This window comes from Eleutherodactylus coqui, chromosome 12, assembly GCF_035609145.1.
Source record: "Eleutherodactylus coqui strain aEleCoq1 chromosome 12, aEleCoq1.hap1, whole genome shotgun sequence".
NCBI classification, from domain to species: domain Eukaryota; kingdom Metazoa; phylum Chordata; class Amphibia; order Anura; family Eleutherodactylidae; genus Eleutherodactylus; species Eleutherodactylus coqui.
In genome coordinates this window covers 89,963,999-89,976,278 of record NC_089848.1, presented here as the reverse complement: position 1 = coordinate 89,976,278, position 12,280 = coordinate 89,963,999, and the positions used below count along the sequence as shown (strand labels likewise).

Genomic DNA, 12,280 nt, shown 5'->3' with positions numbered 1-12,280 from the left:
GTTACCCTAGAAATAATATTAGTTAAGGGGCAGCTGATGCAATTGGTCAGGTTTTCCGTAAGGCCGCTTTCACACGAGCTAGAAAATCACATGATTTTCTCGAAATGCAACAGTGCTACAAATGGCATGACTGTGAAGCCCAGGCTTTCCTATGGGTCCCTTCTCATTAGCAATGTTTTGTAAGCAGCTTCATTGCGAGGAAAAAAATTGTAGCATGCTGAATATTCTCTATGGAGCCTTTCTTTGTGTTGCATCACATTGCACGAAAATGTGATTTTCGTGCAGTGTGATGCAACTTTTACAGTAGGAAGTCCTACTGTGCATCCCTAAAATAACAGGTACATTAACCCCTTAAGGACACGGCCTATTTTGGGCTTAAGGACGCAACGATTTTTGGCGGATTTTCTCCTCCATTTTTCAAAAGCCATAACTTTTTTACTTTTCCAGCGACGCGGTCGTATAAGGGCTTGTTTTTTGCGTGGCGAACTGTAGTTTTTATCGGTGCCACTTTTGGGTACATTGACTATATTGTAAAATTTTTATTATTTTTTTTTATCATAGCAGGGAGAGAAAACGCATCAATTCTGCCATAGACTTTTTTTTTTACAGCGTTAATCATGCAGCATAAATGACACAATCCATTTTTTCTGTGGGCCAGTACAATTACAACGATACTAAAATTCTTATTTTGTTGAGGTTTTTCCACTGTTCTGCAATAAAAACCCTTTTTTTGGAAATCTTGTTTTTTTAAATCGTTGCATTCAAAGTCCTGTCACTTTTTAATTTTTTTATGTACAGAGCTGTATGAGGGCTTATTTTTTGTGAGACGAGCTGTATTTTTTATTGGTACCATTTTGGGATATATATGGCTTTTTTGCTCAATTTTTGTTGCGTCTTCAGGGAGTCAAAATGCTAAAAATTAGCATTTTGCCTCAGTTTTTTAGCATTTTTTTAAACGCTTTTTTCCGTGCACAGTCAAAAGCATGGGCAACCTATTGTATGTGTCGTTATGGATGCGACAATACCAAATATGCGGGGTGTTAATTTTCTTTTTACCTTTTTTATGCTAATATGAGAAAAAGCATAAAAAAAGGTTTTCTTTACTTTTTTCGTTACATTTTTCTTTTTTATTCATTTTTATTATCTTTTTTTTTTTTACACAATTTGTGTCCCACTGGGGCACTTACAGTATAGCGATCACAGGCTATGGCAAGGCAGGATGCCATGGCAGCCAGCCACGCTCTAAGCGATTACATTGCGAGAGCCCGGCAACTTCACAGAGGGAGCACGCTCCCTCTGTGAACCCCTAACATGCCGCGATCTACATAGATCGTGATAGGGAAGGGGTTAACAGCGGGGGGCGCATCTCCGATGCACCCCCGCTGTTGCGGTGGGAGGCCGGCTATGACTGATAGCCGTCTGCTGCTGCGGGATAGCGCAAGATCACTTATGATCTTGCGCTCTCTCCAGATCGTAAGTTTACGCCCTGTTGCGGGAAGTATGCCACTGCCAGGACGTAAACTTACGCCCTGGAGCAGGAAGGGGTTAAAAAAACAATACATCACCTAACAGGAGCTGTCTGCTCCGCTGCATATCTGCTTTTAAAACTCTGCTGCACTTGTCTGTAGCTTAGGCCAGCGCTCCCTAATCAGGGGGGGTAAAAAATCTTGCCACCAGGAAGCGCTTCCTCTGATTGGTTCTGGAGCACTACGGCTTAGACAATCAATGGATGAACCAATCACAGCCATCGCATTGAATGGCTGTGATTTGTTTATCAAGTACTGCAGTGATTGGCTTAGCCGCTATGCTCGAACCAATCAGAGCCAGTGCTTCCTAGAGGCGGGATTTTTTAACCCCCTGTCCAGGGAGCGCTGGCTGAAGATTACAGACAAGTGCCACGGACTTTCCAGAGAAGAAGTGCTGCAGTGCGGACATCGCCGGATAGGTAATGTATTGTTTTTTTTTTTAAGTAGCTAGGGGTTATTTTTGGGGTAGGGCTTATTTCAAGCCCCTCCTCCAAAAATCCCAGCAAAAGAGCGCTACAAAATCACAATATCACCATGAGAAAACGCAGAAATATTGCACAGAACACAATTGCCCATATGAAAGAGAACTAATGCAAGACTGAAGGGTGTAGACAGGGATCCAGTTGTGAAACAGAGCAGGAGTTAGGTCAGGTGGGATACTTTAGTGTAAATCAGGTCAAGGGTTATTGCAGGCAGCATATAAAGAAAGTGCTGTCAAGTAACAGGAGCCAAGAGCAGTGGAGAGGTGGTTCCAACATGGATCAAATACTGGTAGACCAGACAGAGACATACTTGCACTTTCAAACAGTATAGATACTGATTGCTCAGGTACCTCTTGATAGGCGAAGAAGCCATACAAAGCTCAAGACATGTCAAGATTGATGGGGGATTGGAAAGCTGGGTATGCATACTGGACTTTTAACCCTTTCCAATCCAATGTCTGACCTCTGAAGACATTATGATTTAAGGCTGTACACCTCCGATGCCGGAAGACGTCCGTCGGGGTTCTCTTACTGTATATTGCCAGCCTCTCTGCTGTCGGAGCCTATCCAACGTGTCACCTTATGCAGTACTGGCTTTAGCCAGCAGATAGCGCCGTTGTATAACTGCAGAAAAAGAGTAAGCCCCCTAGGAAAACCAGGATACAAATTGGATTGGAAAGGGTTAAGAGGCAATTTGGGCATGCGCACTCACCCTGTGGGAACCAGGAGATGCCACACGTAACACTGGGGATACAGCACTGGCCACGCCTGATGGCAAGAAGAGGTAGAGGACACCAGCGGCCAGGATCAGTGGGCATAACAATGGGTAGATCCCATATCTGCACCCTATCCAGACCCTCTAAATACTTTCTAAAGATCGTCCCAACATCCACAACACTTTGCAGCTTCCAAATATAAAGGTTTTCTTGAGATAGACATTGGTGGCACTCAATGTTGTTTTGGCAAGGGTGTAACTGCTAAGACAACTGCTCATCACTAGAACGATGAGGCTGTGCCTCTATGAAAGTGTTGTTCAACTTTGTCTACGGTCAGCACCCCTTGGTATTCTCTGGGTGGCCACATGATTGGCAGTTGACTGTAACTGGCCTTCCATGCAATCTCTAGAAAAAGCTGAGCAGAGCTAACACAAGCTAAGAACCCCCAGGAGTCATGGCAGACAGACACCTGCCAATCAGAAATTATTGGTATATTCTAACGATTTACCCCAGTGTCTATCCTGACATAACCCTACTAGGGATGCGTTCACATGTTGAGCAAATGCTGTAGTTTTGTTGTGGAATTTCCGCAGCGGATCGACAGCAAAAAGGCAGATCAGAGTTACTGTACAGTTACGCCGCTCTTATACATGCATTCACAAAACGCCACGTTCGAAACCGTGTTTTACTGCAACTTTGCGTTGCGTTTTTGAATACAGTATTTGACAGGGATTTTTAACGCAGCCCATCATAGTGATGGGTGATAAGGTGCACTAAGAAGCACTAAAACACACAAAAATAGTGCAGACGGCATTCGAGCGCTAGTCTGCGAGGCCACATTGAAATCAATGGAGTGGTTGTACCGTGATTAGCGTGTTTGAAATGCCGTGCTAATCGGGGTAAAAAGCGGGCTGTGTGAGAGCGACCTTACAGCAGAAAATCTGCAGCATTTCTTTTCCTCTACATGTGAACAAGATTTGCTTTTATGCTATTCACTTTAAGGCTGGGTTCTCACGGGGCGGATTCCCGGCGGAAATCTCGCGGTTTGGCCGCAGCGAAAAACCACGAGATTTCCGCTGGGAGAACCGCTGCTTCAAAACCCGCGGCGGTTTTAAAGCGGCCCGGCCGCTCGCTCTTCCTCTGCGGCCAGCGCTCCCATAGAGGTGAGCGCGGCCGCAGCAGAAAAAAAAAATGGACATGCTGCGGTCAGCAAATCCGCCCAGCAGCGGCGGAGCGGCGGCTTCTGCCAGCTTAGCCGCAGCGGATTTGCCGTCCCGTGTGGACGAGATTTCTGAGAAATCTCGTCCACATGGCTGGCTAATCCTGGGATTAGCGGCTGCATGCAGATTTGCCGCGGCGAAATTCCGCACGGAATTTCCGTGGCAAATCGGCCCCGTGTGAACCCAGCCTAATAGTAATGTTTCCACTGCAGTTTTTCCGCAGCGTTTCTGCAAAGTGTAAACGCACCCTAAGGACCTATTCTGGACAAAACCAGTATACTACAATAGGTCATTTGAACGAGTTGGGTTTTCTGAACCTGACAACCACATCTTGCATTACACATATGATAAAAGCAACACCTGGGGATGCTCTCACATCTGCGATGGGGATTCCACTTTCCTCCTCCATTTGGGGAACAGGAAAGGGGAATCCCTGCGGCCGAACAGTTCCGTCTCTGGACAGAAGAGGACAGCATCGGACGGATCCCATTGACTATAATTGGGTCCGCTCACTTTCCTGCCTTTGGACAGAAAAAAAAGTGCTGTATGCAGCGCTTTGTCTTCCAGGAATTTTCAGCCAGATCTGCTATAGAACATCCAGTCGGAGGTTCGCGACGCAGGTATAAAACCGGCCTAAAGGCCCATTTAGATACAACGATTCTCGCTCAAAAGTCGCCCAGAGCCATCTTTTAAGCGATAGCTGTTGCATCTAAATGCATGGACATCGTGCAGTTTTCGTGCACGAGTCGTTCATCGTTCAATTCTAGTTTTCTTAAATTGAGCGATGAACTCTTTATCAGCGGTACAGGCTGTTATCACAGTTGGCAGCGCAGATGAGATTCTTTCGGCTCATGTTCCGCTCATGTAGTTCACAGCAGGACGTGAGCTGTAATCATGGAGGACAATACAGCTGTTTGCTTATGCAGAACAGCTGTATTGTTCGCCGAGTGATAGCGGCGGTGTCCCACTGTGCCTGCACAGCTCTATAGTAGTTACTTAGCTACTATAGACTATGCAAAGATGATCGCTCCAAACTATCACTCAGACTATCATTTAAGTGACTTTTGAGCAATCATCTGTCAGTGTAAATGGGGTCTAACATAATGTAAGGTGGTAAAAGAGTATAGAACATAATGGAATTTAGTTCAAATGAAAATGTTCACACAGATTCTGCTACAATGTGAAACTAATATTGTTATATGGAAGGATGAACCTTGTAAAATTGTAACATTTTGTAAATTAACAAAATAAAGATAGAAACCATCACATACAATTATTTTCCATGTGTAAATTTTGTTTCCTCTTCTTTTTAGTTCGAGTTTCAAAACCCATTATTGAGAGTGAACCGTCATACGGAGCGGTGGAGTATGTGGGGAACCTCACCTTTAAGTGTCACGTGATGAAAGGGTCCCGAGTAAGATATCAATGGCTAAAAAATGGAAGCCTCCTGCCGAACAGATCCACGTATAGCTTCTCCGGGAACAGGTCCAGCTTCACTATTTCACCAGTAATGAAGAATGATATTGGGAATTACAGCTGCCTGGCCTCAAATTACATCAGTAAAGAGGAGAGCGACAGCATCACGCCAATCATATACTGTGAGTATTAGGGAGCTTAGAAGTCTTTATATTGACAGTATATAGAGAGGGAACTTATCAGGATGAGTATCTATTGTTGTAGTAATAATAATGTAATTGTGTTTCTTAAAGAAGCCTATGCAAATATATGTATGCATATATTTATATATCCATCTTCATAGAAAATAGCTAGCAGTCAAATGGTTAACTGGTTCATTCTTATGCTGGTATCCTGAATTTACTACTACACAAGGTCCTGAGATGTGTTTCTCATGAGAAACACATCTGTGATGCCCTCCGCTCATAAAAGGGGGGCTACTTCATATCTCTGTCTTGGATTCCTAAGTCCAGGCAGAGATATTGATAGTCTATTCTAGTTGCGTTTCCTAGAAATTACATGTTCACATAGCACCATACACCTGGGGCGTAAACATATGTTAATCATCAGTGTCGTTACATACTAGGCCAATCATGAGTTGTTGTGATGTTGGGAGGGGTATGCATGTAATTGGTGTGTCATATTCAGTATAACTGTATTGTACTTCCTTACAATAAACCAGAAGGGTATGGGGGCTCAAGGGGAATATCCCTGAGTCCAAATACATATATTCATGCATGAAGCTTCTCATTATAACCAATTTGGAGCAAACCAGTGAAATCTTCTGGAATATGATTTATTCCTATAACATTTGGCGAACACGAAGGGACAAATTGACGAGTGATCTTTGGAAATGCGACTCCAACCGCTGGGCGTGTGGTTTGCTGGACGTCCACAATGGGGTAAGACTGCAGCAGACGGGTGAGTTCTGTTCTCCCCTCCCCCATTGTGCGTCCATCATTCTGCTTGCCAAGGCTTGGGTGAGTAATTTCCACCTAAAGGGTTCATTTTTGTAACATGGTCACTTGTCTATACAAGAACCCTGCTTTGTGATTTTACTGGTTCTGTGTTGCTCTGTGCTGTGAAATTGTTGTTTAGAAATGAGATAAGTTGTGTCATCATCTTTAGTAGTGCTATCTTGGTTCCAAATCTGGACGCAGATTTGATGGGTTCTTGAGATAAGGAGATCTTATCTTTAGATAAGAAACGTTTAGTCTCAAGGTTAATTTTAACTACTTCGGGCACTAGAGGTCTAGGTAGTGTACGTCAAAACCGGGCAATACAATGCTGTTTTGTCGTAAATAATAGGTAACGCTAATGGTCAGATTGATGACGTAGATAAGATGATGACGCTAGAATGTTCACAGCTGAAGAAATAGTGCAATCTGTTGCAAAGGCAATGATTGATAGCAAAAGCGGACTGTTTAGATGAGAAGGTTTGAAAAGCGTGTTAGCTGATAATGAAGTAATTTTGGTCGATAGGCGATTGTTCAAGTTTGCAGAGAAAAATGTTTCAGTAAGTGACGTAAAGTTGAGGTAAGATAGTTGCAGTTGCAAGATGGCTTTTGTTCATGTGTTTTGAGTTGAAGACAAAGGAAGGCCAGACCTTCTTCACCATCTGAGGGCACCGCCCTGGCCATGTCATGGATGATGTTTTTCTCCCTTTGTCCTGCCCCTAGATGGCCGTGTTGTTATTGGGGCCAATACCAGTCGGTATATCTTAATACGTGTCTAGTATGTAGTATTCCTGGACCCTCCCATCACCATCGCCCAGTCAGGCCACGCCTTCGGTGGCCATTTCAGTGCCAGCCATGGCCCAGCGGCCATTTTTGCATCTGCTGTAACAATACCTTCAACCGCCACCCAGGCGTCATCTTAGCTCTGCAGCAGAAATGAACTGGCTTCTCACCTCCCATCTATGTAAGTTTTTACCTGGCATACCAATTTTTTTTTTTGCACTGAATTTTGCATAGGAGTACTCAAATCCCCTCATCCTGCCTGCAAACAGCTTTCTCCCGATTATCTGCTCTGCAGTCTGTGTTTAGCACCCCCCCCCCCCCCTCCCAAGTAGGTTTGTGCTTAAAATTGCCCACAAATGTAGCTGTTGCTGGAAAAATCTTTTCCACTTTGCAAGGGGGAAAATGGGGGAGAAAGGAAATCCTCTAGTCTGTGTCCCCCTATGATATGAAGCAAGTTCATGCAGAATCTGTTGACAACCATGTGACAATTAACCACCGTACCGTTTGTCCTGTATATTTTAACATTGTGTCATTGCTGTATGTGTTGTCTATTTCCCATAAGTCAGATAGTGCTGAGGAGAAAGGTCACTATAGGTGCGAGGATCGCAGACGGGAGAGGATCAATACGTGATACTAGATATATATAGGAATAGATAAAGGGTTAATGCTTGATCTGTGTAAAGCTGCAGCTGCCAGAACCCCCCTTGGCTCTGTTTCCCCTCCTTAGACAACCTGGTGGTTCTGAGCTCCCCCAAAGTCACCATATTGATACCAAACTTCGCGCGGACACCCGATCAACATAGCGTAGAGCAGACCAGAACTCCTGGACTCAAGTGATCCGACAGCCTCAGCCTCCCAGTAGCTGGGATATAACCCTATCTATCTATCTATCTATCTCATATCTATCTATGTATCTATCTCATATCTATCTATGTATCTATCTATCTATTTATCTATCTATCTATCTCATATCTATCTATCTATCTCATATCTATCTATCTATCTATCTATCTATCTATCTATCTATCTCATATCTATCTATCTCATATCTATCTATGTATCTATGTATCTATCTATCTCATATCTATCTATCTATCCATCTATCTCATATCTATCTATCTATCTCATATCTATCTATCTATCCATCTATCTCATATCTATCTATCAGCTGGAAATAAAAATTGAGTTGAAAGAAAATATATTACTATATATGTTGAAAGGAATTAGGATAGGTCATAAATATCTGTTCTAGGGGGGCATAACCACTAGTTCTCCCTGCAATGTGTAGAAAGGGTAAATGAGTACAGGTGTACCTGACACAGCATCATCTAAAGCACTTCTGCACTGTGGGCAGATAGGAATATTACAATGTATTATGGATGCAAACAAAGAATCAAAAGTTCAACTAAAAAAAGTTCAATAAAGAAATAACATTTATTGAAAAAAAATACAAAAAGTAATTTTTCTTTATTGTGTAAAAATATCTATTAAAAAATCATATTTGTTGTAGGCCAAATAATAATGATATGCACAATAAATTAAACATATGCAGTAATTTATACTGCACAATGAACTGAAAAGCATGATCCAAACTGTTATTTTTACACGGACCCTCCCTGAAAAAATTAGCAAAACGAACTAAATAGGTTCTATGCAACCCTAAGCTATGCCAATAAAAACTGCAACTAGTCCTGCAAACAAACAAGGAGATGAAAAAATAAAAAAAAGTTATGGCTGTTGGAATAAGTTTATGCAAACAAAAAATAAGTAGCTGTGAAACTGGTGGGTGGTGTTACATGGTGCGGCGGTGACAGACGGAGGCAGAGGCAGCACAAACTTTACTTAAAGTTAAATGTAATGGCTTTCTCTCAATAAGAGGGCACTGGTGCTTGAACATTACATTTTAACTAGAGATGAGCGAACCTACTCGTTTCGAGTAATTACTCGATCGAGCACCGCGATTTTCGAGTACTTCCGTACTCGGGTGAAAAGATTCGGGGGGCGCCGGGAGGCGGGGGGAGGCGTGGCAGCGCGGGAGGTAGCAGCGGGGAACAGGGGGGAGCCCTCTCTCTCTCCCTCTCCCCCCCCCCCCCACTCCCCACTGCAACTCTCCACTCACCCACGGCGCCCCCCGAATCTTTTCGCCCGAGTACGGAAGTACTCGAAAATCGCGGCGCTCGGGTGAAAAAGGGGCGTGGCTGAGTACGCTCGCTCATCTCTAATTTTAACATAAAATTGTATTTTTGAGACAAAAGAAGCGCTCCTGGGATTAGAGGAAGAGTTACTCTAAAAAGAGAGGCAGACTTACCTGGCATAAGCGGGCTGCCCTGGGTGTGAGCAGTCCACCATGCCTGGAGTCCCGGTGAGAGGTGAGATTTAAATAGTCGATGTTAGTTGGAATGCGGATCCTCCCTGGTTTAAGACCCCCCTGTGAGTAAGCTATTACTCTCCTATTTGTGGTCTGCCACCTGGAGCGCTGGGGTTTTTTATATACTGTTTTCATAAAATTGCATTTGAAATTTGGGCTCGTTACTTTTACATGCTATCCCACAACAACTCACTTGCATCTCTTCATACTGGCCCTAGACCATTACTGATTTGCTTCCTATAGTTTAAACCCCATAGGGGCCGTGTCTCTAGATCCGAGATGCCTGATGTTATTGAAGTCTCTTTACGACAATCACATTGTGCATATCGCTTTATGACAGAACTCTCTCTCCGGCTACGAACACCTCCCTGCTACACTTAAAGCATCAGGTAGCTTCCTGCGCTCTTACATGCAACACCCACACTGGACATAATCTCAGCTTCAACTTGAATACAGCTCTGCTAACCGTGAACTCCGGAACATCATTTTATCCTCAAATTAATAAAACAACTTCCCCTTTATCATAACAACTCCCAGCAGTCCTCCGCATCTTGTGGAATCCGGCAAAAAGTCCTCATAGAATCACCACTGTCAGCAGGCCCGCTAAGTACTTGATCAGTTATTTTCATAGTGTGCACACTGGTTGTAACAAGGCCGAGCCTCACTTACGGCCTGATGCGAGAGTCCTCTGAAATTCAGATGGTCATCCTGCCATTGCAGGCACAGTGATGACTCCCTCTCTCTTGTGCAGCTTGATGTACCGTTGCCCAAGCTCATTAGGGCCCTTTCACCATATGCATATAGCTCCCTGTCATCAGGGCCCTTTCACAGTCCATGCAGCCCCTGATATTCAGGTCCTCAACCATGCTACTTCATTCTCACACAGATTCTGCACTGTTCCACTCAGGAGCTGTGAAGAAGCTCTTTTCATTACATAGGGCACCTGCAGAGCACCTAGAATATTTTTCGGGAACTTGGAGGTATTTTTGATGAGCCAGACCGTGCGAGTTGGGGGTATCTCATCTCATGTCTCTACGTCAGGGGCAGCAGTGGGTAGAGGAGTACTGCTCTAAATTTAGACTGTATGCAGGTGAAACCTCTTGGAACTATAGCGCCCTTAAAGATATGTTTTTGTTGGGTCTTTCTGACGCTATCAAGGATCTACTCATTTCTCATCCTGCTCCTGTGACACTCAATGATGCAATGGAATTGGTGGTTAAAGCTGACAGGAGGCTGAGATCTAGAAAAGAGGAACGTCAGGCCCGTAAGGCTAGGGAATCCAGCAGACCCATTCCTACTTCTCCCATGCCAACTTCTGGGGCCGATCCTATGGAAGTGGACCAGTTAAGTCCCGAGGAAAGGCGACAGTTCCGGATGATTCATCGTCTCTGCCTCTATTGTGGGAAAGCCGGACATCGTGTTGTGACCTGTCCTCAGAAGTGTCTACAACATCAGTCTGAACCGGTGGAAAACTTCAGATCCTAGGCGATTTTTGGGAGGATCGCCTAGAATCACAGGTACTCCCTAAGTTGTTGGTGCCTTGTTAGATTGGCTTCCGGAATTTCACTTGGTCTGGTCAAGCTTTTATTGATTCGGGTGCTGCCGCCAATTTGATTTGTTTAGGTTTTGTCAGACCTCTGATGACTGAATTATCGGCATTAAAGATTCCCATACGCTTCACTAGTATTGACTCTACCCCTCTGTCTGCAGGGGTTGTACAATGGAGGACTCCTATGATACAGTTCACTGTGGGTATTCTCCATTCTGAGAATCTGTTGTTCTTGGTAATAGAAAGGATGTCCGTTGATGTAGTGCTTGGTATGCCCTGGTTGGCACTACACAATTCCCGATTTGGTTGGTCCACTCGGGAGTTGACACATTGGGGGTTCTCCTGTCATAGTCACTTAGCTACTATATCCACGTGTTCAGCAGATACCATACTTATTCCTGAGTATTTGTCTGATTTTCATGACGTATTTTCCAAGAAACTGTCTGAGACTTTGCCTCCCCATAGAGAGTTGGACTGTGGTATTGATTTGATCCCCGACAGTCCCATACCTAAGGGAGCCATTTTCAATTTGTCTGGGCATGAGCACAAAACCCTTAAGTCCTATATCTCAGAGTCTCTGGCCAAACGACATATCAGGCCGTCCAGGTCCCCTGCCGGGGCAGGTCTCTCCTTTGTAGAGAAGAAGGATGGGACATTGAGGCCTTGTGTGGATTATCGGGCTTTGAATAAAATTACAGTGAAGAACCAGTGCTCCTTGCCCCTGATTCCTGATTTATTGAATCAGTTGGTAGGGGCCCACTGGTTTTCCAAATTGGACTTAAGGGGGGCTTACAATTTAATTTGCATCCGAAAGGGAGATGGGTGGAAGACGGCGTTCAACTTCTCGTTCGAACGTTTTGAATGTCTAGTCATGCCCTTCGGACTTTGTAATGCCCCCGCTGTGTTCCAGGGGTTTATGAACGCGGTCTTCCACGACTTCCTGGGGGTATTTCTGGTCATATATCTCGATGACATTCTGGTGTACTCGCCAGACTGGGACTCACATGTGCGGCACCTGAGGCTGGTTCAGACCTGTTTGTGTAAGTACCAACTTTTTGTCAAGTTAGAGAAATGCATTTTTGGTACTAAACAAGTGTTTTTCTTTGGTTATGTGATTTCACCCACGGAGATTCAAATGGAGTCTGATAAAGTGGCAGCAATCTCCCAATAGGTCAGACCAGATAACCTGAAAGCTCTCCAGTGGTATTTGAGTTTCACAAATTTT

At 44.1% G+C, this 12,280-nt stretch overlaps 1 protein-coding gene across 1 annotated transcript in view; it reads left to right on the top strand.

Moving 5' to 3' along the window:
* Window positions 1–12,280, top strand: part of HEPACAM2 (HEPACAM family member 2) — a 108,634-nt gene that overhangs the window by 57,985 nt on the left and 38,369 nt on the right. Inside the window, exon 3 of the mRNA XM_066584970.1 lies at window positions 5,258–5,542. Within this exon, the coding sequence (XP_066441067.1) occupies window positions 5,258–5,542 (285 nt within the window). The remainder of the gene's footprint in view (window positions 1–5,257; window positions 5,543–12,280) is intronic.